General features: G+C 54.4%; 11 protein-coding genes across 11 annotated transcripts; 5 read left to right on the top strand and 6 right to left on the bottom strand.

Moving 5' to 3' along the window:
* Nucleotides 1-409: 409 nt before the first annotated feature.
* JN550_004967 (uncharacterized protein) lies at nucleotides 410-3,377 on the top strand (the record flags this gene model as incomplete). The annotated part of the gene is made up of 2 exons (XM_049316541.1): nucleotides 410-879; nucleotides 941-3,377. The coding sequence occupies 2 exons, from the start codon at nucleotides 410-412 to the stop codon at nucleotides 3,375-3,377; spliced, it is 2,907 nt and encodes a 968-aa protein (XP_049173165.1).
* A 618-nt stretch (nucleotides 3,378-3,995) lies between these two features.
* JN550_004966 (uncharacterized protein) lies at nucleotides 3,996-4,670 on the bottom strand (the record flags this gene model as incomplete). Its single annotated transcript, XM_049316540.1, has 3 exons — nucleotides 3,996-4,209; nucleotides 4,424-4,448; nucleotides 4,523-4,670. The coding sequence occupies 3 exons, from the start codon at nucleotides 4,668-4,670 to the stop codon at nucleotides 3,996-3,998; spliced, it is 387 nt and encodes a 128-aa protein (XP_049173164.1).
* A 756-nt stretch (nucleotides 4,671-5,426) lies between these two features.
* Nucleotides 5,427-7,379, top strand: JN550_004965 (uncharacterized protein; the record flags this gene model as incomplete). Its single annotated transcript, XM_049316539.1, has 2 exons — nucleotides 5,427-7,167; nucleotides 7,252-7,379. The coding sequence occupies 2 exons, from the start codon at nucleotides 5,427-5,429 to the stop codon at nucleotides 7,377-7,379; spliced, it is 1,869 nt and encodes a 622-aa protein (XP_049173163.1).
* A 341-nt stretch (nucleotides 7,380-7,720) lies between these two features.
* Nucleotides 7,721-8,718, bottom strand: JN550_004964 (uncharacterized protein; the record flags this gene model as incomplete). The annotated part of the gene is made up of 2 exons (XM_049316537.1): nucleotides 7,721-8,177; nucleotides 8,306-8,718. 2 exons carry the CDS (start codon nucleotides 8,716-8,718, stop codon nucleotides 7,721-7,723), a joined length of 870 nt encoding a protein of 289 aa, XP_049173162.1.
* A 746-nt stretch (nucleotides 8,719-9,464) lies between these two features.
* JN550_004963 (uncharacterized protein) lies at nucleotides 9,465-9,934 on the bottom strand (the record flags this gene model as incomplete). The annotated part of the gene is made up of 2 exons (XM_049316536.1): nucleotides 9,465-9,586; nucleotides 9,688-9,934. 2 exons carry the CDS (start codon nucleotides 9,932-9,934, stop codon nucleotides 9,465-9,467), a joined length of 369 nt encoding a protein of 122 aa, XP_049173161.1.
* Nucleotides 9,935-11,269: 1,335 nt separating this feature from the next.
* Nucleotides 11,270-14,123, bottom strand: JN550_004962 (uncharacterized protein; the record flags this gene model as incomplete). Its single annotated transcript, XM_049316535.1, has 4 exons — nucleotides 11,270-12,155; nucleotides 12,220-13,300; nucleotides 13,365-13,629; nucleotides 14,121-14,123. The coding sequence occupies 4 exons, from the start codon at nucleotides 14,121-14,123 to the stop codon at nucleotides 11,270-11,272; spliced, it is 2,235 nt and encodes a 744-aa protein (XP_049173160.1).
* Nucleotides 14,124-15,358: 1,235 nt separating this feature from the next.
* On the top strand, nucleotides 15,359-16,971 carry JN550_004961 (uncharacterized protein; the record flags this gene model as incomplete). Its single annotated transcript, XM_049316534.1, has 2 exons — nucleotides 15,359-16,847; nucleotides 16,901-16,971. 2 exons carry the CDS (start codon nucleotides 15,359-15,361, stop codon nucleotides 16,969-16,971), a joined length of 1,560 nt encoding a protein of 519 aa, XP_049173159.1.
* A 1,528-nt stretch (nucleotides 16,972-18,499) lies between these two features.
* Nucleotides 18,500-19,111, top strand: JN550_004960 (uncharacterized protein; the record flags this gene model as incomplete). The annotated part of the gene is made up of 3 exons (XM_049316533.1): nucleotides 18,500-18,725; nucleotides 18,829-18,971; nucleotides 19,028-19,111. The coding sequence occupies 3 exons, from the start codon at nucleotides 18,500-18,502 to the stop codon at nucleotides 19,109-19,111; spliced, it is 453 nt and encodes a 150-aa protein (XP_049173158.1).
* A 121-nt stretch (nucleotides 19,112-19,232) lies between these two features.
* On the bottom strand, nucleotides 19,233-19,870 carry JN550_004959 (uncharacterized protein; the record flags this gene model as incomplete). The annotated part of the gene is made up of 2 exons (XM_049316532.1): nucleotides 19,233-19,662; nucleotides 19,749-19,870. 2 exons carry the CDS (start codon nucleotides 19,868-19,870, stop codon nucleotides 19,233-19,235), a joined length of 552 nt encoding a protein of 183 aa, XP_049173157.1.
* Nucleotides 19,871-20,468: 598 nt separating this feature from the next.
* On the bottom strand, nucleotides 20,469-23,009 carry JN550_004958 (uncharacterized protein; the record flags this gene model as incomplete). Its single annotated transcript, XM_049316531.1, has 5 exons — nucleotides 20,469-20,506; nucleotides 20,584-21,983; nucleotides 22,045-22,432; nucleotides 22,485-22,787; nucleotides 22,847-23,009. The coding sequence occupies 5 exons, from the start codon at nucleotides 23,007-23,009 to the stop codon at nucleotides 20,469-20,471; spliced, it is 2,292 nt and encodes a 763-aa protein (XP_049173156.1).
* Nucleotides 23,010-24,855: 1,846 nt separating this feature from the next.
* On the top strand, nucleotides 24,856-25,787 carry JN550_004957 (uncharacterized protein; the record flags this gene model as incomplete). The annotated part of the gene is made up of 2 exons (XM_049316530.1): nucleotides 24,856-25,413; nucleotides 25,503-25,787. 2 exons carry the CDS (start codon nucleotides 24,856-24,858, stop codon nucleotides 25,785-25,787), a joined length of 843 nt encoding a protein of 280 aa, XP_049173155.1.
* Nucleotides 25,788-25,973: the final 186 nt, after the last annotated feature.

The following is a 25,973-nucleotide window of genomic DNA, read 5'->3' as shown; positions in this document are numbered from 1 at the left end:
CGAGATGCTGGCTGGGCTTTATACCCCACAATACAGACCACTAACCCTGGCACGTGGAGACGCCGGCAGCCGGCTTAGTGCTTGGTGCTTGGTGCTTGCTCTGACGTGGGACGTGGGACATGGGACGGGGGACACCACCAGCTGTAACTCTCAACTCGACTCGACACGACACGGCCGTTTTTCGCGAGGCCGACCTTCTCAGCAATTCAGCCGGGACACTTGTTCGAACCCGCCTTGCAGCGCCGCTCAGAGATGCTTCAAGCCGGATGCTGGAGAACAATGTAATATCTGTAATTCCTGCCTCACCGATAAGACCGAGACTTTGCTATCCGACATCGATGACCTCCCGAACTCTATCCATCTCCAGCTTAGCAGTCTCGCATCCTGCTAGCTGTCTCACGCCGCAGCTATGGGCAGCTGGACCGCTTTCCTCCTGACCTACCTGCTCGGTGGCGTCACCTTCATACCCATCGTCCTTGTCACCGCCTGGTTCGCCCTGCCCCAGGTCCGCGAGCTGCTCGCCGAGAAGGAGGTCGACGGCGGCAGCATCGTCCGCCCCGGCGATCTCACCAAGGACCTCGAGGCGGCGCAGAAGGCTGAGAAGGGCGAGTCAAAACCCCAGTATGTCCAGGCCGCCGACGTGGCCGCCGGCTACTTCGCCGTATGTCGAGACTACACCCCCATGGGGATCAACGCCAAGCCCATCGAACGATCGACCCCCGTCGGATCGGCCACCGTGGCCGCCCCGAGCCAGAGCGTATACCAGGCCATGTACCGGACCATATTCGACAGAAAACAAGGCCCAAATCCCCTGGAAAACACTAGCGGCAACAGTGTTCGACCCAAGAGGGCGGGTAACGTGTTCTACGTTGTGCTCCGGTTCGTGCCAGCGTCGCCCTGTTCTACCACAATAGGGTATAACTGACTGTTGGTGTTATAGACATGGGCATCTCATGCTCTTCGACGACGACGAACAACTCGAGGTGCGCCACGTCATCTCTTTGGCACACCATGATGTCAGCATATACTCGGGGGGAGACAGCACGCCAGAGGGTGAGCTGTTTATAAAAAGGAACGCTTTGTGTTTATCCAGAAAGCTGGACTCAAACGAGCTGGCACCGGATAGCCAGATATCGAGACCTTTTTACCTGTTCTGTGAAAACTGCTCGGCAAAGGAGGACTTCTATTTCGCCTTGATTCGGAATCAAGAGCAGGTGTTTGGGGCAACCAACCGGGCGCCGCAGCCCTTGCAATTCGAAGTCAAGAATATCATCTCGCTTGTCCAGAGACTTCATTCGAGCGAGGAGCACATGCAGACGAGGTGGCTCAACGCCATGATCGGGCGCATCTTCTTGGGTATCCATAGGACCAAGGATATAGAGAATCTCATACGGGAAAAGATCACCAAGAAGATATCGCGTGTCAAAAGACCGACGATTCTCTCGCGGATCGCAATACAGAACATCGACACCGGAGATTCTGCCCCCTACATCACGAACCCGCGGCTTAAGGATCTGACGGTGGAGGGTGAGTTCGGTATGGAGGCCGATGTTAAGTACACAGGAAACTTCAGATTGGAGGTCGCCGCAACGGCCAGGATCGACCTCGGTACTCGCTTCAAGGTGAGAGAGGTGAACCTTGTCCTTGCGGTGGTGCTCAAGAAGCTTGAGGGCCACGTCTTCTTCAAGATCAAGCCGCCTCCGAGCAATCGTATATGGTTCTCCTTTCAAACCATGCCCAAGATGGAAATGACAATAGAGCCAATTGTCAGCACAAGACAAATCACTTATACGGTCATCCTTCGCCAGATCGAGAATCGAATCAAGGAGGTGGTTGCGGAAACCCTGGTGCAGCCATTCTGGGACGATATGCCCTTCTTCAAAACGGAGCACAAGGAGTGGCGTGGAGGTATCTTTGAAGGGGATGATGCCGTGGAGCACTCTGAGGACCATGAGGAGATTGCGGCCATGCTTGGTGACGTGGATGAGGTCTCCCACATCGAGGAGACGGGCATTCCGACATCCCCTGGTTCGCCCGAACTGCGACCAATCGAGAAGAGCCACAGTGTCCCAGCCTTGGAGAACGCCAATCCATCGGGATTCTGGGCCCGCAAGATGAATGCAAAGAAGACAGCACTGCAAAACCAGACGAGTTCGAGCGCCTCAGCGTCCACAACCGCACTCGATACGAAGAACTCTCCATCGCCTATTCCCATCGAGACGCCCCGTCCGATTCGCAGTGGCTCGTATTCCGCCTCCAGCCCGACCATCAGTGCCGATGCGGCACACGCAGAATTGTTCAAGCCTTCGTCCTCTCCTCCTGACAAGGACGATGCAGCGAGCGTCATGGCCAGCGTGGCGGCTAGAAGCCGGAAAGGATCTAATGCCCCGACTCCCGTAGGCACACCCACACGTCCGACGTCAGTCAAGCAGGTTTCCAACGAGTCTTCTTCTTCTGAGTCCTTGGAACCTGTGATCCACGAGGACCAGACACCAACCGCTCCAGGACGTCGGGATACAACATCGTCTGTTGATAGCGGTGCAAGCGAGAGCGACCGAACTGACTCACCCGCACCATCAACTAGGGCATCAGTCAGAAGTGCGACAGGATCCATCGGAAGAGGCCTTTTTTCCAGGAAAGACACCTCGGGTTCGACGACGCCCAACGGTACGCCAGATCAGAAGCGAAACACCCTGGCGGCGGTATCGAATGCGGCAGCTACGGCAAAGCGCTGGGGTTGGAATGCCATGCAGCGCCGTTCTGAGCAGGGTCCGGATGGACGGAAGCTGTCCGACCCTCCGGCAGTTGATCTGAATCAACCAATGGGCCGAGGTCAACCGTTGCCGCCCCCAGGCATGCCGCTCCCGGGGCCAGATAGGAGGTCTAAGGTCACTCCCATACCGATGCCAAAACGGAAGCCGATTCCTCCACCAGAACTGGCGGGTCGGAACAGCACGACAAGCGTGAACGATCCAAAGCCTGAGCGGCGGGCGGTGCCGCCCCCTCCTTTGCCGAGAAGGAGACGTGTGTCTGAGGTGCATCAAGACGAGGGGGACGAGGAGAACTTGTTGGTGGTCGAGGCGCCAGCTGATTCGGAGCCCACGTCGCCCTTGTACGAGGACCACGAGCACGAAAACAGCCCCGCGTACGTCCAGCCGTCGGTAGAAGACCTAGCGGAAGGGGAGAGCGGCGGCCCCTCCACGCCGAGCGAAAGCATCACGGAGCAAATGGACACGCAAGACGTACCTCAGTCTACTGTGCAGCACGAGGACGGCAGCAACGATATGAAAGACGAGGACGAGGATGACTATGCGAACTGGCTAGATAACAACCCAGAGTTCGCAGGAGAGGAACACGAGCCCATAGCTGCTCGCTAGGTGGTTGAAGGGGTGGTTCGTAGAAGGGAATCAATGCATATACGGAGTTGGCAAGGGCAAGGGCATGGGTATACCAGCAAACACTACTCTAGCGCCTAGGGAATTTTTATAGGAGTCAGGGGTTGACACCAAGGTCAGGAAGAACCCATTATTGGGGGTTACTAGGGCCTTGCACATCCAGGCACAGCGGAGTACATTTGATAACAGCTGGCACAAGGTAGTCCAAGCCAGGATTTAGTGAGGAACATAATACAAAGTCACATACAAGCAGCAATTGTGCTTACGACACACTGGGTCGAACGTGCTGGACAAGCTTAACATAGGGTCAAGAGACCGACGCACAGCCATATTTGATGTTTTAAGGCTTGATTGATGTCTGAAACAAAGGGAAGGTATTTACAGCTCACGCAGAGACGTCGGGTCTCGTCCTCCGTCCCCCATGCCACGGGCATCCAACGCTCTATTGGTGTTTTCTCCCTGTACGTACGTCTTGACGCAATTCCCCTTTGCCAAGAACGCTGCTGGCACGTCGTCTACTACACACAAAGAACCTCTCTATTCCCGCCTATCGAAGTTGGAAGGGGGGGGAAGAAGAAGAAGCGAGGGGCAGGATAAGACTTAGGTGGTCTTGTCCTTGTTGTGGTAGTTGACCGACTCGTTCCAGAACAGGGTCTGGTCGCCGTTGCCCCAGGGGAAGTTCTTGGTGCGGATGTTCTGGTAGGGGTACTCGACGCGCTCCTCCAACGGGGGCATGTGCGACCAGTGCTCCCAGTGCTCGTTCCAGAGGTTGTAGGCGTTGACGCCGGCCAGGATGAGGAAGGGGGCGACGCCGCTGTTACGTGGGGCCGTCTCGTTAGCAAGAACAAAGAAGCACATATCTCCGTCACCCAACCAAAACAGCGAAGGAATTGATCCGGGCCAGCGGTCAGCGGCGAGTCTCGAGCAGGTGTGCGGGCGGGTGTGGTCGGGGGGTCGTGTCGTCGAAATCGCTCAAGCTCAGGGCCGCGGACCGGGGCGGAGGAAGAAGTCAAGAGGGGTGGGCTTACTAGATGGAGATCTTGCGCCAGAGCTCTGTCGACGGATAGATGAGTTAGCAACTCTTCCAATTGGGCACCCCTCTCCCACAAAGTAGGGTCATCTCTCACCAGTGGTGGCCTGGGCGTGCTCCTTGACGGCCTGGCGCTCCTTGATGAAGGCGTTCTCGGTCGAGGCGAAGCGGCGCTGGACGGCGGAGCGGACGGCCGGGTTGCGCAGCTGGGCGGCGGCGCGCAGCATCTGGCGCTGGGGGAACATGATGGGCGTTTCGGGGTCGCTGTCGCGGGCTTCAATTGAGTGGAGAGTGTGTCGGGTTGCTTGGAGGTTCGAGGAGGTCGAAGTGGTGCGATGTCGAATCGGATGAGGTCAGTTTGGGAGCTTCGGCTAGTGCGCTTTTTGCCCGTCTGGCGGCCTGAGGCATGAAAACTGCCGGGCCCACGGCTAGGACCTGGAGGTGCTGTGGGAGGTGCTGTGCTTGCCCACTGCTTGCCCACTGCTTGCCCCTGCTTGCTTCTTCTGGTCAGCTGGTTTCGTGGGGAAGCCGTGTCGTGAAAAGTGGGGCCCCATCGCTGGTTCGAGGACCTCAGACGCTCAGTGGCGTCAAAGACCAAGAGAAGGCGAGGAGCGAGAGCGTGACACCCGCGACCCGTTGACTTTTCTCATTTCAAGAATTACCCAGATTAGAAGTCTGCATCGGTTTGCAGTGTCTGGGCTGTCTGGGCTCTCTGGGCTGTCTGAGTTCCTGCCCATCGCTCGTAGAAGGGTGATCCCGTCCTGGTACCGGGCCATGATTCCGGAACATCGACAATTCGATTTTACGGACAGCCACACATCTCTTGCTGATGCAACCCGAACTCTCCACTCGCCATTGTCTCTAGAAGCCCTGAGTTGACGTCGGGGCACGTTGGGGGACACATTACATGAGCGGCACCTGCCTGTGATACCGATGACCCGTCAAAGCACCAACACTCAACCATAAAGCCACGCGCAGCCGGGTTCGAGAAATTCAGCAACATGGTTGTCCGTATTACTTCCTGGAACGTCAACGGGATCAGGAACCCCTTCAGCTACCAGCCGTGGAACGAAAACCGCACCTTCAAGGCCATGTTTGACATCCTCGAGGCAGACATAGTTGTGCTCCAAGAGGCCAAAATCCAGCGGAAGGACCTGAGGGACGATATGGTGCTTGTGCCCGGCTGGGACGTCTACTTCAGCTTGCCGAAACACAAGAAAGGCTATTCCGGCGTTGCCATATACACCCGCAACTCTGTCTGCGCACCTATCCGAGCTGAGGAGGGCATCACGGGGGCCCTGTGTCCTCCGAATACGACCACGCCGTTTTGCGAGCTGCCAGAGGACCAGCAGATTGGAGGCTACCCACAGCCGAGCCAGCTCTCGGGCGTCGTTGATGTCACCACACTTGACTCTGAGGGCCGCTGCGTCATCCTGGAGTTCCCTGCCTTCGTCCTCATCGGAACATACAGTCCGGCAACACGTGACGAGTCTCGAGACGATTTTCGACTCGGCTACCTAGAAGCCTTGGATATTCGTGTGCGAAACCTCGTCCGCATGGGTAAGCGCGTGATACTGACCGGCGATCTGAATGTCATACGCGCCGGCATCGACACAGCCAATCTTGCCGAGCGACTGAAGAAGGAGGCCATGACCACGGAAGATTTCTTTTCGGCTCCTTCTCGCCGGCTGTTCAATCAGCTGGTCTACGGCGGGAACGTCTATGGACAGCGAGATGACGGCCGAGAGGAGCCAGCACTATGGGACCTGGGAAGACTCTTCAATCCTGCCCGTGAGGGCATGTTCACCTGCTGGGAAACCAAGAAGAACGCCCGGCCTGGCAACTTTGGCAGCCGCATTGATTATGTTCTATGCAGCGACAACATGAAAGAATGGGTCATCGACTCTAATATACAGGAAGGCCTCATGGGTTCGGACCATTGCCCGGTCTTTGCTACTTTAAGTGACCAGGTCACCTTGGATGGGGCAGCTGTACACCTCCGTGACCTATTAAATCCAACAGGCGTCTTTCAGGACGGCGACCGAATAAGGGAGTGGACCGTGAAAGATCTGTTGCCCATGTCAGCAAAGTTGATACCGGAATTTGATCGACGCCAAAACATTAAGGACATGTTTTTCAAAAAACCGAGCACCACCCCAAAAGTACCTTCAACGCCAGCGAGTGAGCCGTGCTCAGAACCAGCAGCAGAAGCAATAGAAAATCTACAAACTGTAGAACCTCAGACTCTACAACAATTCGAAGCGATTAATCCTCTCCCCTCTCAGGAAAATGGCAGTCCCTCGATATCGGCTCCATCGCCTTCAAAGTCACCTCGGGCAGGTCTGAAGCGAACGCCATCTGCCTCGGCATCTACTAAGCCACAGAAAAAGCAGAAGGCCATGTCGAATAAGGAGTCTTCACTGGGAAAGGGACAGAGCAGTCTGATGGGCTTCTTCAAACCAAAGACCACAGCGACTCCGAAGAAGGTCCCCGAAGCAGAAGAAGGTTTAGGGCCCAAACTCGGCTTCGACGGAACTGCGGATCCTGATGACCTCAGAGGGACGACGCCAGCCCATATTACGCCGGAAAAGAGTGCGGTGCCTGCGACTTCCGAAAAGGTCTTTGATCCTATTGAAAACAAAGAATCATGGTCAAAGCTGTTAGGGAAGAGGATCCTTCCAAAGTGTGAGCATGGCGAGGAGTGCGTCAGCATGCTTACCAAGAAACCAGGCATCAACTGCGGTATGTATTGGCATGTGCGCTATGTCGTTATTTCAATCTTGAGAATACCCAGAGTTCCACCCAGACTGCTAATGCCATTCGCAGGAAGGTCGTTTTACATGTGCCGTCGGCCGCTTGGCCCGTCAGGAGACAAGGAAAGGAACACTGAGTGGCGTTGCAAGACGTTCATATGGAGTAGCGATTGGAATGGATCACAATCTCAGCCACCATGATTCAAATTTACTTGGACAAGCCGAGAGGCCCGTAAAGATATCGTTGCTCACCGCTCGAAGGTTTAGCGTACGAATTTGCTAGCCACATATACCCAATGCCATAAAGCCGTTTGTGTCTACATCACCGTACGATGCCGTCCACGATTTGAACATGTAACATTTGTGATACAGGAATTGCGTTTATTTTCAAACCGAAAGCTGCCCAGCCGACGCTGAATGAATTATTGTTCCAAACACGAACGGCTGTATCGCTCATGCTCCTTGAGTCAAGCCACGCCGACTGCATTAAAACAGAAAGACCATGGTCCGTAACAGGTACCATTTCAGGGTTTGGATATACGTCACAGATCATCGTGGTCGATATCTCCTGACCACTCTAAGATTTTGACCCCTATGTCAATGTCTCTTTCGTTTCTAGAACCCTCCCAGCCGGAACATCGCCAAGGTGTCAAATATTCTTCAAAGTCGACGCAGCCGAAGGAGGGCAAAAGTTCGTGCACGATATCGGCCATATCCAACAGCTCATTATGTTTTGCGCTTGACACCGGGAGTGCCTGCAGAAACTCTGATGGCACATCTGGGGTCGGCGTGCGGCCCTTGGTGAACAAACCTCCACCCCAGTTGAGGTAGCTGCAGCCTTCCACCCTCTGCGCTGACTCGCCGTAGATATGCTCCATCCGCATCCCATCCTCGTAAAGGTATAGCTCTCCAGACTGGTGCATTGAATCCGGGTTCAGCGTAGTGCGCCACCTGCCCAGTATGTAGGCCGCCGGACATTGCTGTACTAGCATGCGTCTCCTTCATTATTCACAAGTCAGTCAATCCTCTCTGTCAGGGCGTTTTGGTCTACCGCTCAGCCGTAAGATACAATTGCACCGCGTCCCATATGTGTCTGAATGCGTGAGGAATGTCCTGATCGTGCTTACCACGAAGCGTTGGGGCGCGTGAAGATATCAACCTTTGAGGCAGATGGCAAGTTCCCCGAGTCTTCGGGCGCTGGCGCTGTTATGCCATCCTCCTCCCGTAGAGACGGGAACAAGTCGACTAGGAAAGGGTTCCGGGTCGGCCGGCTGCCCAACCCCGGGCGGTCATCGCGCCGGAGGAACAGCGCCGTCTGCAGCGCCGGCGACCTGGTGATCAAATCATGCCACGAGCGGCTGACCCGCTGCGCAGAGGTGAGGATTGTCCGCAAGTCCACGAGGAGAAGGATGGACTCGAGCAGCTCCGAGATATGGAGCACTGCCCTCATCGAGTCGCACTTGGCGGCCGAGCGCCTTAGGTACCTCAGCTCCCGCTGTGAGAGGCCGCGTGCGGTCCTTGTCGACGCGACTGGCGCCATCGAGTCTTCCAAAACTAGGGTGGCCCGGCAACGCTAAGGGTGTCGCAGGATCCTGCAATTCGTCCGATTCTTTCGTGGAATCCCAGGAAGAAGATGTTTGTCGTACTTAGAATCGGATCTGGTAAGTTATTGCTTCAACGCAGTCGCATATAAGTATAGTGCGATTCCCTTGTTAATGGATCCTCGAACGCGACAGGCATCCGCAACTGCCCCAAGGGCAGCGTTCTGATTGGCCGAGAACAAATCCAAGTACTTGCCTGGGTCCCGCTCTAAGACGCTGATTGGTGGACGTGTAGCTAAGAAGAGTTGAGTGAGTATAAGCTTTGGTTTTGCCGTCCAGTAGCCATTAACTTATTCCCTTCGGTGTGTCACGAGGGCACTGTTTTGCCCCGATATCTTCACACCTATGGGAGCAGAACTGTACCGCCATTTAGAACGTTCAACACTGACCGGCTCAAGTATGTAACCATAGAGATTGTCCTGCACTGAGTACAACTGGTCACAATTTACACGTTTACTTCCTTACAGCCTAGATAATTTCCTAGTTTATCAGTGTAAGGGTGAAATCATTGAAAGCAAGGCTTGGGATTGTTCGGCTCAAAAGGTCGCCCGCTACAGCTTAATACTCAATGATTCGTATTATATACAGATAGAAATCTAATGACACGCTTAGGATCTGCACAAGCTAATGTTGGTTTTTCTCCCCGGGTAGCACTGGATCACGTCCTCTCATCCTATGACCTGGCTTAGAAGGTGGTAACCTTGGCCGAGAGCCAAGGCCCAATGGCATTGTTCTGGCAGGCTCCCGGCACGTTGGCAGTGGTGCCACGCTTGAGGTCGGCACAACCACTGTCGGTGTAGAACGAGACTATGAAGCGGACCATGTCGTCAGCATATGCGCAACTCATCCGCGTCCATTTGACACAATAGCCTCAAATATAGCAGAGGGAGAAGGCGGGATAAACTCACCCTGGTATGGGCCGTCCACGATGGCGCCCAGCTGAACCGTGGAGACGGCGTACGGGAACGTAATGCAGTGGTCCACGGTGCCGTTGCCGACGTTGAAGTCCAGGTCGCTCTGGGTGCTGCAGTCGGACGGCGCGGCCCAGCCCTTGATGTTGGCAAGGAACGGGGCCTGGCGGGGCTGGACCGCGGCAGCAGAGGCAACGGCTGCGCAGCCGGATGCAGCGATGGCGGCGAGGGTTGAGAAGCGCATCTTGTAAGTTTGTGCGGCAAAGTGCTAAGGGGCGTGGCCTAAACGAGTGGATGTGCCTTGTGTGTACTATTATACAAAACGAGAGACTGGAAAGGCGGCTGATGCAAGCTAGGTGAGGGATTGCGAATTATAGAAAACTGAGAGGACTTCTCTCTCTTATATGACGATGAGTCCTCCTAAGTCGGGACCGACGCTCATCTTGCAGGCACCAACGAGACCATGAAGATCTGCCGCAATGAGGTCTCCATGGTCATGCTATGGAAGGATACGAAGAGATCGGCCTCTGTAAAATAAAATGCAGCTCAGGTTTGAGGCGACGACTGATGTATTACGCACGCTATTTGGTGTGAGTGAGTACCTTCTTCTTTACCGTCCACCCAGCGCCCCTGACTTGGTGACCATCAGGGAACCCGATCCCTCGCGGCGCGGGAACCCCACAAACGGGAACTTCGGCGCTGCCGGTTTGCTTTGTCCAATATGAACGCCTCCTGCGGAGGTTTGGGAGACTAGCTCGGCGCGGATCATCACGGTAGAAGCGACGGGAAGGATCCGAGGCGGTGCTTCTTGGTGTTGAACAAGGTTCAAGCAGTGGGTTTTCTGACTGCATACTCGCCTGAAACTGGTCTTCTTGGATTACATCTTCAAGCCCTTGTTAGGCGGCTTGCTGGCATGTTTAGGGGTAAGCAAGGGTCGGAGGGATACAGTTACCTGATGCCTCGCAGTTCAGTATAGCTCAGCCACGGGCTAGCATTTGCTGGACCCACGTCGCGAAACAAGGATCGACAGAGGTGGAGAGTTGTCAACCACAGAAGAACTGCTTGGCGAACAGTGACGCGAGTAGGGTGTAGCAAAGTAGTATTGGTTATTTACTCATCTGGCATGGCTCACGCTGAACTTCAGTGTGCTGTGTTCCTGTGAGGGGAGTAGCGTAAATAGTAAATGATATAGGAGGCTCAATCACGCTGTACCGCAGAATCCGATTACCCAAGCACCAGGATCAGTATGAACCCGTCGTACAGGGCCCAATGCTTGCCACGACGCTTTGCCAGTCTGGCATTGTAAATTATAATATATGTGTAGTTCAATCGTAAGTGAAACCACAAAGATGTAGCGGACTGGCGGATTATCAACGCTCTCGATAGAAAGGACGTACATGACTCTAGAATGAACCTTTCCTCATGGCAATCAACCTGTTCAATAACGCTCTGGGTATCTGGGCAATCTAACCTTGTAACAACATGCAAAACCAACGTGCAAAACCGATAATAGACTTTGAATACCCCCCTAGACGCCTTTGTAGCAACAAACTCAGGCAAGGTGTTAGAAGTCTGACCACTAATCTTCATCTTCCTGGCGGTGCGCCTGGTTGTACTCCATCTCCGGAAACCATTGGTTGTTGACCACATTTCCGTCATCATCAATATCTTGCTCCATACGGTCAGGATTCTTTCCAGCCTTCTTGACGGCATCCCTTTCCTTTTTGCCCAGCGCCACTGCGTCAAACCCCGCCAAAAGCGGCACATCGGTTTTGAGAAGATCAACCTTCAGATTGCGTGCCTTGTCTCGGATAGCCTGTTGACTACGAAAGGTGGAGAAGAGAGCTTGTTCCTCGAGGAAACTCCACTGACAACCATATTTTCGAATGGCGTCTATGAGCGTTGCCGTGTCATCGTCGGACCAGAAAACTCGCCTTTGAGGCGCACTCGGCTGGCGCGCGTGACGAGCGGCTGCCCTGGCCTGGGTTGAGAGCAGACTAATATCACTCGCTCGTACATTTTCGGTCCTGTCGCGATCGAATTCCCTGGAAGAGTTGGCCAAGGAGGCAGAGCGTCGGCCATCGCCCGTAGCACGTGTATCAGAAATACGAACTCTTTTTGACGACGAGGGACCGGTAATTGGTCGCTCCTTCACTATTCTCCTACTTTCGTCCAAAGGTCTTGTGTTTGTCTCATACTCGTCTTCGTCGCCGTCTTCCTCTTCGTCGGCTTCCAACGGTCTCTTTCGCCCGTCTGGCAGACCACTGCCAGATTTCGCTGCAGCGGGACTGCGAAATGGATTCGAGGATGCCTGCTCTCGAGAGCTATTCACCACATCCTCGGCATTCAGGGCTGCCAATGGGTTTCGGACTTGCTGTTGATTAGAAGGCGGTGTGGCACGGGATCTTCGTCTCGCCACCCTATCGTCTCGTTCAATATTGGCACTGCCGTCCAGATAGCTACCACTGAATAGTGTCAGTCAATGATGCTTGCCTCTCCTTCTATAGAGAATGGAGCTTGTCCACTTACGTCCGCGCTCCAGTTCGAACTATAGGCTCATCTGGTTCAAAATCGGACTCATCATCGTGCTCGCTCATGCCAGCGTCATCATCTGCCACGAACAGGCTTTCTTCTTCGTCTACTGCAGATCTGTCTCGTCGTTGCTCTGCCGTGGATGTTTTACGGGCAGGTCCCTTGGTAGGCTCCAAAGGTGCCGGCTCTGGGGGATCTCTTGGGGGTTGAGCGTCCTGCGCGGAACGGGCAGGTGCTTTGCCCTTCTCAATCTTTGGCTGTTGTTTCAGAGCCTTGTAAGTCTTGAGGGCCCAAGTTCCTAGTTCGGTGAGAAGCTCTCCCATAGGATATGCTTCTTCCAGGATTTTCAGAATTTCGCCACGCTCCCTCTGAGATAACCGATCGCAGAGGTCCTGCATGCGGCGCGAATGCTCTTCTGAGACGTCATCATCTTGGTTGACGGGAACCGCACCTACAGGTTCGTAAGGACCATTCAAGAGCATATCCCTGGCTTGCTTGACAAGTCTCGGAGGTTCATCGCTGCAGAATGATTGCACTGCCAAGATCGCAGGGCTTTGGCTACTTTGAGGCTGCCTGATCTGCTCAGTCAACAAGCAACACCGGATACGGAAAGCCATGTCGTAGAGATCATTGTTTTCATAGGGAGCCTGAGGCATTGCGAACAACATTGGAAAGCTCTCGTTGAGTTCTTCCAAGACAGGTTCTGCTTGGGTCTTGCGGTCTCCAATCTGCGCCGCATACATGGCAAGAAGGATGAGATTGGTCGACAACATCGCCTGGCTCGCATTGTCGAACTCTTCCTCATGATCGATGCCCGGAAATGACCCTATGATATCTGATGGGTCGATGAACGGCTTGGCTGGGCCGAGCCTGTTATGCTGTTCCTTGAAGAGGTTTTCGAGGAACCGGAGTCTGTTCCACCAGCTCCTGTCTCTGGATGGTGCGGCCTCCTTCTGAAGATGATCATAGAGCCTGGCAGAATAGTTTTCTATGCTTGGAATTACTATTTCCAATATGTCTTGCCACGAAACAGCCTCGGCTTCATCCTCATCCTCAGGTTCAGGGACAGCCGACAGGCCTAGGAGAAAGTCAGCAAGGATGCCGGTTGATAGGATGAATAGCAGAGAGTTCGCGGGACAGACCTCGTTCCTGAGGAGAAGGAGGACTACTCCCGCCGTCGGGCACATTCTGGGAACTTTCGGGGAAATCAAAACTTTCTACACTCTGCCCGCGGGTTCGCTCGGGGGCAAAGCGGCGTGGAAAGGTCGACTGTTGTAGCTTGCCTTCAGGTTTCTCTTCTCCGTCGCCGTGAGGAGTCTCGCCCTCGACGGCTGCTGTGGAGCGCGTCTGTCTGGTCTCTCTTGTTGGCCGGGAAGCTGCTGAAGACGCCGGGTCCTTTGCTGAGGCCTGGCCTCGTTTTCGGGGCATCTTGGAATTACGCGCCAGGAACACAACGGGGACCTGCAGAAAAGTTGATGGGCTCGCGCCTGCTAGGCTCTTGTTCAAATGATGGGAGACAAACAGTACGGCCAGAGAATGCGCGTGATGTTTGCTGGCTGTCTCGTCAATGGGGACGATGGCGTTCTCACGGGTTTAGGGTTTGAGGGTAGGGTAAGTTGAAGTTTGTTTATTTGCTGCCGTTTGACCGCACACGATTGGCCAGGAGCGACGCGCACGGCCACTGCATCCTTCTGTGCCAGCGCTTCTGAAGAAGGCAACAGCACTCAAGTCATAAGAGAGCATAAAACCAGGCTTTCATTTCCCCGAGGGGGAAAAGGAAGATAAGAAAAAAAAGACATCACAAAAGAGATTCGAATGAACTTGTCGGCTAAGCTATTCGGACGGATACCAGTCATTGATACAGCCCGTCTGTTATATTCTGTGGTTAGTTTCGTTACCATGTGTAATCTTTTCTTTTCTCCCCTCTGAGGAAAACTCGAGCGGATGAAAGCTCTTGAAATTGTGCTTGAAATGAGCCTTTCTCCTCTGTAAAGTTGAAAGCTCTAGTTATCCGATGAATCATTTCATTTTCCACAAGTTGCAAAGATAGGCAAGGCATCTATTTAGGTATTTCGTGGCGGGGATCAGGTTCTAGAAGCAGTAGCCTTGGCCAACATCAGGCCTGGGAACCGCGGGACTGGGACGCTGTCCAGGGGTAGAGAGCGGGCGCTCTAGCGTCTAGTTCCCTGATGTGCCGCGTCTAAAGAGCCCGGGGCGCGGCCTCCACCAAGGGCACGACATGGGTACCGGCAGCCGGACCCGGCCAGGCTTCCAGCCAGAGCCACTTGCCACCGACTCGACATGCTGAAAAGAGCATAGCTGACTGCCAGTAGCCTGCTTGAGTGCATTGCTCCTCCTTTTCAGTGCATTAAAGGGCGAATCTTGCTTTCGGCCTGGTAAGCCATAGAGTCCAGTAGGTGCCTAGCTGTAGAAGGCCCAACACGCGCCTAGAAACAGCCCAGCGGAATCCGGACCAAGTTCTTCGGTCTGCACATATTCACGCCAAGCAGATTCCATTGGGTGCAGAGTGAGCAGATGAGCGAGGAAGGACTTTGCTGTCGATAATTGTACTGGGATGGCCATAAGCCAATGCAGGTGGGCCGTCACGCTTGCTACCTAGGTAGTACTGCAACTGGTTGCGTGTGCTATTCTAAGAACAGCTGGTAGGTGCACCACATTGATTAACCAAAGGCGTTCAGTACCTTTTACTTTCTGTTAGTCGTGTGACGACAGCGACACGTCCTCGCCTCGCCTGACTTTTCCTCTGAACCCCTTAACTGAACCACGCCCAAGCCCGGATCAGAGTGCAGCGCTCTGTCTTGTTTTCTATTACCTGCTGTACCTTTTTTTGTGTTCTAGCTACTTAGCGACGGCTTCACAGTTGTTGGTGTTTGCACACGCCCCTCGAGCTTCGCCTAGCACGTTTGAAAGTCCGTCTCGTTTTAGGGGGGGAGGCTCTACCGCATTTGTCTGCAGCATTGTCATCATTTCCTCTGCCATTCGTGACACGTTCTGAACCACAGCCGGGTTCGCAAATCTTTTCTTCTCGAGCAACGACCTCTTATCCAGCCGAACCGTACCGAATCCCTCTCTTTGCCAACCCCAGTCTTCGCCGCGAATCCGACAATTTTTCGCAATGAGGCTGCGACAGGGACATGCGCCGCTTCTCCTCCTGCTCCTTCCGGCGCTCGCCCTTGCCTCTTCCGCCCCTGACGTCGACACGAGGTCGCTGGACGATTCCATCTCTGGCTCGACAAAGGCAAAGTCAGATGTCGGCACGAAAGATGCCCCGGTAGATGGCAAAGATGGCAAACCGCATAGCGGGCCCTTCGTCGACACCAGCAAATCGTCCGACTCTACAGCCTCCAGGAAGGAAAAGTCCATCATCGAGGATATAGTGCCCGACAAGGCCGGCTTGACTTCGGCCCACGGCAAGAGCAAGGACAACCCCGATGCCGACAGTGTCATGGACGATCCTCACCACCAGCCTCCCAAGAAGGGCACCACCGGTACCGAGGGGGGTGTGAGCGAGAAGGACAAGGCACGCAAAGAACAGGAGGTCAAGACCGGTGAGAAGGCCGAAAAGGTACCAGACTCGCCCAAGGAGGCGCCGCCTCTGCCCCAGAGCGAGCAGCAGAAGATCGCCGGCGACAAGAGCAGCAACAAAGACAAAGTCAAGGGCACCAAGAACACCAAAGGTGACAAGCTCTCGGACGATTTTACCGGCCTCGAGAAACCAGAGGACCTGCCCGACAAGCTTCGAGACAGCCCCAACCCCCTCCCCAACTCGGCCGCCAAAGATCATCTCGAGGTCACCAAGCCCAAGCCCAAGAAGGACTGGAAGGAAGACGCCGACGATGGCGGTGATGGCATAGTTCAGCCCTTTCACTCGTTCGTCTTGTCTCTGACCATGATCTTGGTCTCCGAGATTGGTGACAAGACCTTCCTGGTCGCTGCTCTGATGGCTATGAAGCACGATCGGATGCTGGTCTTCTCGGCTGCATTTGGGGCTCTGCTCGTCATGACAGTCCTCTCCGCTGTTCTGGGCCACACGGTGCCTACGCTCATTCCCAAGAAGTTCACTGCGTTCCTAGCTGCCGGCCTCTTCCTGGTCTTCGGACTCAAGATGCTGCGCGAGGGCATGGCCATGGACCCGAACGAGGGCGTATCAGCCGAGATGCAGGAGGTTGAGATGGAGATTCAGGAGAAGGAGCATGAAGCCCGGAAGCTGGGTCGCCGCCGATCCTCGGTCACCCCCTACGCGATGGAGTCGGGCTTCGGACGCAGCCGTAAGTCGAGGTCGCAGTCCCGCTTCCCGACGCCTCCAAGAAGTCCCTCTACATCCCCGGCTCGGAGCCCGTCTCCTCGCGGCGGGTTTATTGGCGGTGTCAGCCAAGGCGTCTCGAACCTGGCTTCTCTGCTACTGAGCCCGGCGTGGGTGCAGACATTCGTCATGACGTTCTTGGGCGAATGGGGCGACCGCAGTCAGATTGCCACAATTGCGATGGCCGCCGGTCAGGACTACTGGTGGGTTACTCTGGGTGCCATGGTAGGCCATGCTTGCTGTACCAGTGTCGCCGTCCTTGGCGGTAAAGCCATTGCCGGAAAGGTCAGCTTGAAAGTTGGTAAGTATTCATGGTCCACCCCGTCGTGCTGCTTAAACTAACCATCCTTACAGTCACTGTTGGTGGCGCCGTGGCATTCTTGGTCTTTGCTTTTATCTACTTCATCGAGGCATTCTATGCATAATCAGTCACGACGACATTTGTATTCGATTTCGACACGACTAGCTGTTGCATCCAATCCTGGACGGCCATATCCTTTGTAGGTTTCATTTCAGTGGGTCTTGGGCAATAAGGGTCTCTATAATGCTCAAATGACAATGGGCTTTCCTATGTAATATACTACGCAAAAGGGGATCCGGAACCGGCAACAACAGGGAAGGAAAGCGGAAGCGTCCTATCGATTTGCATGGGAGGAGTTCGGAAATAAACAGGCTTAGAGCAAGAGGGCGTCACCATATGCTCACATTTTGTACGAGTAGCCAGCAAAAATAATCAGGCCCAGAGGGGTCCAGGGCATGTCCTAAATGTCGATAGAGAGAAGAAAGGGTCAATTCAGTCATACTACGACATCGCAGATAAAGCTGCAACGATCAGGGTCTAATCACACAATCGCCAAAGGCTCAGAGCAAGACTCAGTGTCTAGGTGCTAAGTCGTGGCTATGCTTACCTCCGGAGCGAATTGCCCGAAGTTATTCGGAGAACCATGAGGTGAACACGCAAAGACGGCCCGATAGATCTCAAAGCACCAAAACCTACCGTTTGCCTAGCACCACGCGCGGGCCGTGCCACCCGCAGTTGCAGTCTCAAGTCTGACGACCAGGCCAAAAGGAGAACTAGCACAACGTTGCGGTCTGGAAGACACGGCTTGGCTGCCCGTAATAAGAAGCAAAAAACCGGATGCGTTGGGGATGTGCGTGGTGTAAGGCGAAAGCAGCGACGCGTGCTGTTTTGCCGTCTTCCTGATATCGTGGGTGTGTCCATCTTCCACTTATTCTCCCTGCCAAGTGGACTCCGCTACTGAGCTAATGGGTACGTTTGCGGGCCGTGGGATGGCCTCGAGGTGCAGTTTCCCTATTGCATTCAGGCCCAGTAAGCACCAAGCCAGCAGAGATGCATGGCGGACCTCCTGTGCCCTGGACTCCTTTTCAATCGTCTGAGCTGATCTGATGTTCGGAGTCCGGACACGCTAACTTGGGAGGAGGCACCAAGGGACCTGGCGGACCATGCTGCCAGACCTGCATAAGCTTTTTTTGCTCAGCGTGGTATTGACCATGGACAGCCTCGAAGGTTTGGAAGTGCTGCATTAGATGTAGCATTCCCGTAAACGTCAAAACTACACACAGGCGGTCCTTCGTCCTTGTATCTGGTCTGTAGTCCTCGCATGTCCGTACGGACGTAAAACGTATATCAGCCGGTCTCAAGGACTTTCAAGCGGGGGCTAATAGTTGGATCGTCTATACATGTACTGTATGTATGTACCCCGCTCCTCCGTCCTCGCGTCCGACTATCCCGAGCAGGCCCACCAAACTGTTCTCGGGACCCTGACGTGTACATCATGTCTGACGGAGCTTCTCCATAGTTATTGAAAACCGGAGGAAGAAAAAGGCCAATATTCATAAATTGCTTCGTGGCATCGTCCTAGCTCCGTGCGACCTTGATACTCACCTCCGTTGTATCTATAAGTCCAGGATATTCACCACACAGTCGGCACCATGTCACAGCTCTGGACCAAACCAACATCCCCCATCACGGAGACTGGACCCCCGAGTCCACCGCGGGCAGAGTCCCCCAAGGACTCGGGGCGACAAAAGAACCCAGGCCGGCGTATCGCACAGATCGTCAAGTTAAAGCCGGAGCACGTCGCCGAGTACAAGAAGTGCCATGCGAAGGTATGGCCGGAGGTATTACAGCAAATCAAGGCCTGTAACATAGCCGATTGTACGTCTAAATGCTATCGCAACTGCCTTCCCTCCCCCTTGTTTCTCTGGGTCGCCCGGACAGCCAGGAGCTCGTGTCGCTAACCGGCTTCCGAGGAACATAGACAGTATCTTCTGGGACGATGCCAGCGGCATCCTCTTCGCAACTTTCAAGTATGTCGGATACGACTATGCGGGCGATATGGAGCGCATGAAAGAGAACCCCAAGGTGCGAGAATGGTGGGCCATGACGGACGCCTACCAGGAGGTAAGAATATCCATCAGACATTGTATGCCGACTAGCCAGGCTAATGGTGTTTCCAGAGCTTGGTGCCAGGCGCGAAAAGCAGCGAATCCGGGGAACCGAGCTGGTGGAAGGGCCTGGAAGAGGTGTTCTACTTGCCATGACGAACGTCACGTCGGACTGACGATGGAGCCGGCCGCAGCTTGCCCATAGCTAGACGAGCCACGAACAATATTTGGCCCCGCCCCTGTGTCCCTCCGTGATTTAATTCATTCGTTTTGTGTATCATTTGAAGCTTCCAAACAAGCCGCCGAAGAGACCTTTCCCGCCGCCACCGCCTCCGCGTCCGCCGTGTCTCTTTGCCTCGTTGCGCACCCACTCCTCCAGGAACCGGCGGTCGGCGAGCTTGCGTGCGTCCATGACCTTGGTCTCGACCTGTGCCTCCTGCGCGTCAAAGCTCAGCAGCGTCGGGATCGAGGTGATCATGTAGGTCATGCCGAGGCCGTCGGCCATGATGTCCGGGGAGTCGAACTCGACGGTGCAGTAGCCGACGCCGCCCTCGGCCTCGCCGGTGCCCGACTCGATGACATCCTTCAGCAGCGGGGCGACGACGCGGCAGGTCGAGCACCAGTTGGTCGTCCACAGCGTGATGAGCGGCGTGCGGCTCGAGGACGAGAGCAGGAGGTACGTGTGTAGGTCTTCGGGGCGGCGGACACTGGATCGCCAGGGTGCCATTAGCAATCGGTAATCCACAGTAACAGAATAGATTTCTCTGGACTTGGAGCCAGAGCTTGGACTCACGTGTTGTAGATCTGATTGCTGGCCTTCCAGGGTCGCGACGATGCAAAAGTCCTCCTGCTGGTAGCTACGCCTGCACCCTTCAGAAAGGGCCGCAGCGTTGTCTGGACCTGAATTGATCGCATGCTGGAATAAAAATTGAAAATGAATGGGGCGAGAAGAGTGTGTGCTGGGAGCGCTGGTTTCTTCAATCGCAACTTGTGATCCTTTGATTATCGATCGGATCACTCAGGTCGAGCTCTGAAGCTTGGAAGACCGGAATGACGTCTCTTCGAGCTTGCTTCCCGAGACCCGCTGTTTTGACAGGGGTGGCCCCTTATACCGATTACTCTGCCCGTGGCTAAGTTGAGCACCCCGCGGGTGATAACGCATACTTCACATACTGTTGCCTTTCCTCTACTTATAGTTCTAATTCGGTTCATTCTTGTCTTGATTTCCTATGAGATGGTCTGAATTTCACCATGCAAGACTATGTGGTTCGTCGTGAGTGTATCCTGTACTTTGCTAAGTATTCAACTAGACGTAATGCTGAAACCTGAGACAAAATGTATCGTTGTATGCAATTCGCTGTGTCCAAAGTCCAATGCCCGAACCCCAATGTTCGTATCTACTGCGTCTTCCCGAGAGAACATTGATAAACCTAAAGATCCTCCGACGCCAATCTAATGCAGCGATCCAATGCAGTGCTAGTTACAGCGCTCAAAGCCGGAAGAACCAGCCGTCTTAGAACTTCTCCATCAAATTCTTCCTCACCGTCCACACTAGATGATTCACAAGTCAGCAATCGAGACTCTACTGGGGGTCTAATGGATAAGCAGCAGGCTGCGGCGTTACTTACTGCGAGCTCGCTTCCCGTAAATGTACATGGGAATCGAGAAAAGACAGAGGATCAGCTGTATGATACCGATCCAGATGAAGACCGACTTCGATCCCTCGTGTGTCAGCCACTCCGTTACGAAGAGACTAAACACCAAACCGTGGAAGATATTCTTGCTGAAGTTCAGCGTCACCAGGGCCTCACCAGCGTACTGGCGGTAGCTGTCCACACAGAACGTGATCGACGTGGTGGATCCGAGTGAGCAGCCGAACGAGGTGACTCCGAAGAAGACGGTCGGGACTATCCAGTGGTCGTTCTCGTGCGCCGACCAGCCGAATCCCATGAGCCCTATCACCGTGGTGATCGCGACCGGGCCGGCCATGACGAGCCGGAATTCGGGCTCGTACAAGCCGCCGTTTCTGCGTGCCATCGCCTTCACAATGACGTCGCTGACTTTGCCTGCGACCGCCGTGCCGAGGACACCTCCGATAAAAGGGGAAAGATACACGAGACCTGTGGCCAGGGCGCCGAAATGATAGCTGCCCTCGCGGTAGATGATCGCCACCGACTCCGAAATGACAATGAGCCAGCCGATCGAGCAAGAGTAGATTGCAGCCGACCAGAGGACTGACGGATACGCAAACAAGATGAAGGGCCGGATCGCCGCCTTCCACCATTTATCATTGTTGAGTCGGCCATGGTAAATCTTAAGCTGTTGGCTGAACGACTTTGGAGGCGCCTCGCGCAGGGCATGAGTATACTGCTGACCCCTGGATGCGGCTTGAGAGATGGAAAATTTCTCGCTCTCAGTGTCGGGGCTGACGGGACCGGCAGCTGGCCGTATATCGTAAGCATGCTGTCCCTCGATGTCCCGCTGTTCTCGGAAATGGTCCTGGGTTGTAGCCAACGGGGAAGCGGGGGGCATAGAAGCATGCGGAGATACAGCGCTGCTAGCGGACTGTCTGGACATTAGAATGGGACGCCCAGGCGACCTGGGCGTGCTAGCACCCGAAGGAACACCTTCCGGTTTCACAACCTCGACAGCCGGGGCCGCGTTGTCACTGACAGCTCCCGAACCGCCGATAGCAGGCCCAGCCGCAACATCTGCGCTATGTTCGTGTTCAACACTGGGTGCGAATCCCACATGAGCGCCCCTATGGCGATGGTGATGCGTTGATGAAGTTGGGTCTTCAGGTGCAGCTTCCGGTCCATGGGCGAGCTCAGCTCCTTCGGTTGTTGGGTGGTGGCTGTCTGGATGCTTGATCATGGTGGGGATAACGTTCCTTGAAGATCTCCGGCTGAAGAAGCTAGGTCTCTTGGTAGGTTTCCGAGATTTTGGGAGGGGAGTCCTGTCCCAAAATGTCTCTGGAACAAGCAGGTACAGCAGGATACCCGAGAATCCAACGATGATGGCAACGATCCTATTTGCAAACTATATTAGAAATCGGAGGGAAAATTAGAGGTGACTCCATGCTTTCTTACCAAAAGACCCATCGCCACCCAAGACTGGAGATAACTACCGCACTGACGAGCGGAACAAGGTTCTTGCCGCCCAAAAGCAACAGTGTATATATTCCAATTCTGAAGGCCCTTTCGTGCAAAAAGAAAATCTCGGCTATGGTAGCGGACGGTAAACACTCAACAGGACTGACAGCGATGCCCTGGAAAACTCGAGCCACGAGCAGGGACGTAAAATTTGGTGATAGCGCACACCAAACATCCGTCAAGATCCATAGGATAGCACTGGCCAAGTACACTGGACGTTTACCGTAAAGGATGGCAGTGGGACTGAATATCACTGAGCCAATTCCCAATCCCATCATGTATAGGCCTGTTGTCAAGGACACCTGAGAGACTGGGATATCGTAGTCTGTGAACGGTCAGATATTGGTTTGAATTCCACATTGAAAGGCAAGACCGACCTTCGGCAACGTCTGTGAACCCTGCTGCGATCAAGGGCGTAATGCCACCTCCAATCATACAGTAGAGGCCAAGGGATAGCAATGCCATATCTCTACGCCATGCCGCCCAATTCAAAGGGTCGTTGTGCGAGTCATCAGGCTGGGGATCGAGAATGATTTGGCGATCCTTGGTCATCTTCTTCTCAAGGTCAGGAGGTGGCGGTTCTGGCATGCCTGTCGGCAGCGATGAATGGGAAGTCCTGGCCGGAGCATTCCGGAGTCCCAAAGGCTCATTGCGTCCCTGGGCGAGTAACAAGACAGAACCTGGTGCATCTTTTAGCATACAGAGTGACAAACCATAAGACCACAGTGACGGCGCATACCTGGAACTTCAATGGTCTCCTTATCGTTAAGCATCCCCATATTCCATGTTGCCCTGCTCTGCTTCTCGTTTACGTTCTCAGTCGAAGAATCCCCATGGTTAGTACTTTTCTTGGCGAAAAGTCCCTTCCACCCGCGCCGAGGCTGCGATGCTTCTTCCGCCATCTTGCCGTACAATTCCTCTGAGTCAGAAGACTGGGCTTTATGACGGGCGCACTGGACGATCGGACAACTTGATTGCAACCAATTTAATAACAAACCGCTCAGTGAAAGCAGAAGCTATAGGGGGAAGAATAGGCACATAGGGGTGAGGTACTGAAAGGGATCGTTAGATCGTAAATCGTCCTTTTGGATCTTTGTGTTGTCGTCAAATCCAAGGACTAAGTCAGTGGCCAATGGCGAGTCAGGCTAGTGCACGCTGCCAACCGGTATCTTGGGTTGCAGGTTCCCAGCAGATTCCAACGTCCAGAGCCTTCCCAGCCGTGCCTGCAGAACCGATGACTTTGAAACTGAGCGAGTCTCTTGACAGTCGTGTTGGCAAAACAAAAGATAGTGGCAGAGTCACCAAATTGTGGTGGAGTCGACGGGCACTAGAAGAAGCTCGGGCTCCAACAGCGAACGATGAACCTTGCGTGATCAATCTCGCTGTTGGCTCAGACGATAGTCTAGATCGTAGAAGTGTCCCGAATACTCGTCAGAATCAACAACAGCGCCAGGGAGGAATAAATGGCAGAAATAGGCGATAGGTGATCGAAAAGGTCTGCGTCTCAGTCGGCAACTGTTGGCACAGCAAGATAGAGAAAGTTGACCACACCAGCTTGGACTGTGCCTTGACTCCGCCTCAAGGGAAGCAGGATCGAAGAAGAGGGATGAACCTTAAGATATACAACGAAACAGAAAAGCCACCATGCCCCATGTTCGAGCTGACTACTCTACTGCACACTTGTATGTCTGATAAAGGGACCTGGGGAAGCCTAGTTGCCCAGCCAGATCGACGTGGAGAATGGGTTGGCCATCACCCTGATAGACCGCCGCGCTCCAGAAATTCTCCACATGGGATGGGTTCAACGCAAGATAATCAGCACGTCCATCGTATCCAGGCCAGGATTCCCGTTAGACTCAGGCCAATAGGCATGCATGATACATGGGGATGTGTGGGTGCCAACATGAACGACACAATGCAGTCGTGGTCAGGCGGCCCTGTTCACATGATGGATGACCTCCGCGTTGAAGTGATGGCGGCTGGGTTGCTTCTAGTCACCCGCCAGTGGGCATCGTGAAACGCGCAGGCCTGCCTATGCTGTGGCACTAAGAAGTGGCAGGAGGGAGAGAGCCCAGGTGCACACCTTGGAACTGCTCGCCTTGGCAGTAGAAACATGTCATGGCCGTACATGATGCGTGAAGGCCAACGGTCGGCTCATCACAGTATCCCGCCATCCAGCGCTGTCCAGGGGGGTCCCGAGGCCTAAGATCTGACTTGCGACAGCATGCCACCCTGACCCCGAGCGATGCACTATGACGCTGAGCTCCACCCGCCTTAGCAGTCGCACACACAGAATTAGGCGGCTGATTCGCTAAAGTAATGCGCCAGGGTCCCGCTGCTGGGCGAGCTGGCTGGGCGCTGCAACGTCCAAAATAACTATCACCCGAACAAAAGGCAGCGTGCATTAACGCTCCGCCACTGGACTCCATGCTATTGAGTATCGATCGATTGTGTGTTTCGCGCGCCAATCCCGCCATATACACATCGCGAACCGCTAATTAAAAAAAACCCCCAGGCCCTCGGGTGGAGACTTGAGCATACATGCGTCGGTGAGAAGGAAGAGCAGAGGGGACTCGCGGATACCTACCTAGGTAGATGGGCAAGCTAGTTGGGCACAAAAGGGCAATACCCTCGTCGTCGTGCAGGGAGGGACTTGACTAGCCGTTGGGTTGATCACCAACGCTCCGCAACGAGGGGGACTCTCGAGTCAAGCAACTTTGACCGCCGCATTAGCCAAGGAGAGCCACCATGGCCATGCGCATACCGCCCCTGTTGGAGCCTTACTTGCGCCTCCCTCCGGAATCGTCCCTCATTGTCCTCACACACGTGCTAGGGGCCAGCACGAACTGGCTCGTCCAGCGCTACCTATGCTCGCTACTAGGCAATCCTGGACGTGGTGTGGCTAATGAGAACGACCAACATGCCACCGCCGACAAGGAATGCAGCGTGGTCCTGGTGAGCTTCATGCGGGACTATGCCTTCTGGAAGGAGGGTGCCGGGCGGCTCGGGCTGGATCTGGATGCGCTGTCACAGAAGCGCAGATTCTCTTTCGTCGATGGGCTGAGCCAACTCTTTACTGGCGCCTCAGGCGATGGATCCAGGGCAAAGTCGAGAGACGCTTCAGGTCAAAGGGTTCTGCAAAGCAGTACATTACAGGACCTGCGCAGCGTTGTGAGTCAGGCCTTGGCAGAACGAACAACACGAGATGTTGTCTTGATCTTGGATAATCCAGACTTGCTTCTATCCGCCGCTGGGAGCGAGATGACTGCACAGGCTGTGAGAGAGACCCTTTTGGATCTAAGAGAGGTAAGGACCATAGTGGGCATTTCGTCCGGGGAGTTCATTCTGACAGTCTATTCAACGGGCTCGAAAAGGGCTAATGCATGACTTTATAGACCGTTTCTTCGACAATAGTAACATTAGCTGTTGATGAACCACTGGTTTCTGCGCAAACAACATCACTGGAAAAAGAGCAGGCGTCGTTGGTATTATCACTGGCCCACGAGGCTGAGCTGCTCCTCAGTTTGAGGCTACTGGACACTGGCACCGCAAGGGACGTGAGCGGCGTGCTGAGGGTGACGCACGGAGGGGCTTCTACTGGGCTTGCGTCAGAAGAACGCGAGTTACTGTACTTCGTAGGCGGCGATGGAGGGACTCGTGTATTCGAAAGAGGGCAATGAACTGCAGCAGATACAGCAGCCGCGAACCAACAGAACACAACGAATAGCCCCATCCAACACTCGTCCGCTCGACCGCGGGATAGGTCATCGATAGGGGCAACATGTGATGAAGATGAACGCCGCAGATCCAGTGTACCATATCGTGATTCATCACCCTGCATTCCATTGATTCGTAACGAGGTAGAA

The sequence above is a fragment of the Neoarthrinium moseri genome, assembly GCF_022829205.1.
Source record: "Neoarthrinium moseri strain CBS 164.80 chromosome Unknown scaffold14_Wmoseri_CBS_16480, whole genome shotgun sequence".
Lineage (NCBI taxonomy): Eukaryota > Fungi > Ascomycota > Sordariomycetes > Amphisphaeriales > Apiosporaceae > Neoarthrinium > Neoarthrinium moseri.
This window is presented reverse-complemented; position numbering and strand designations above follow the sequence as displayed.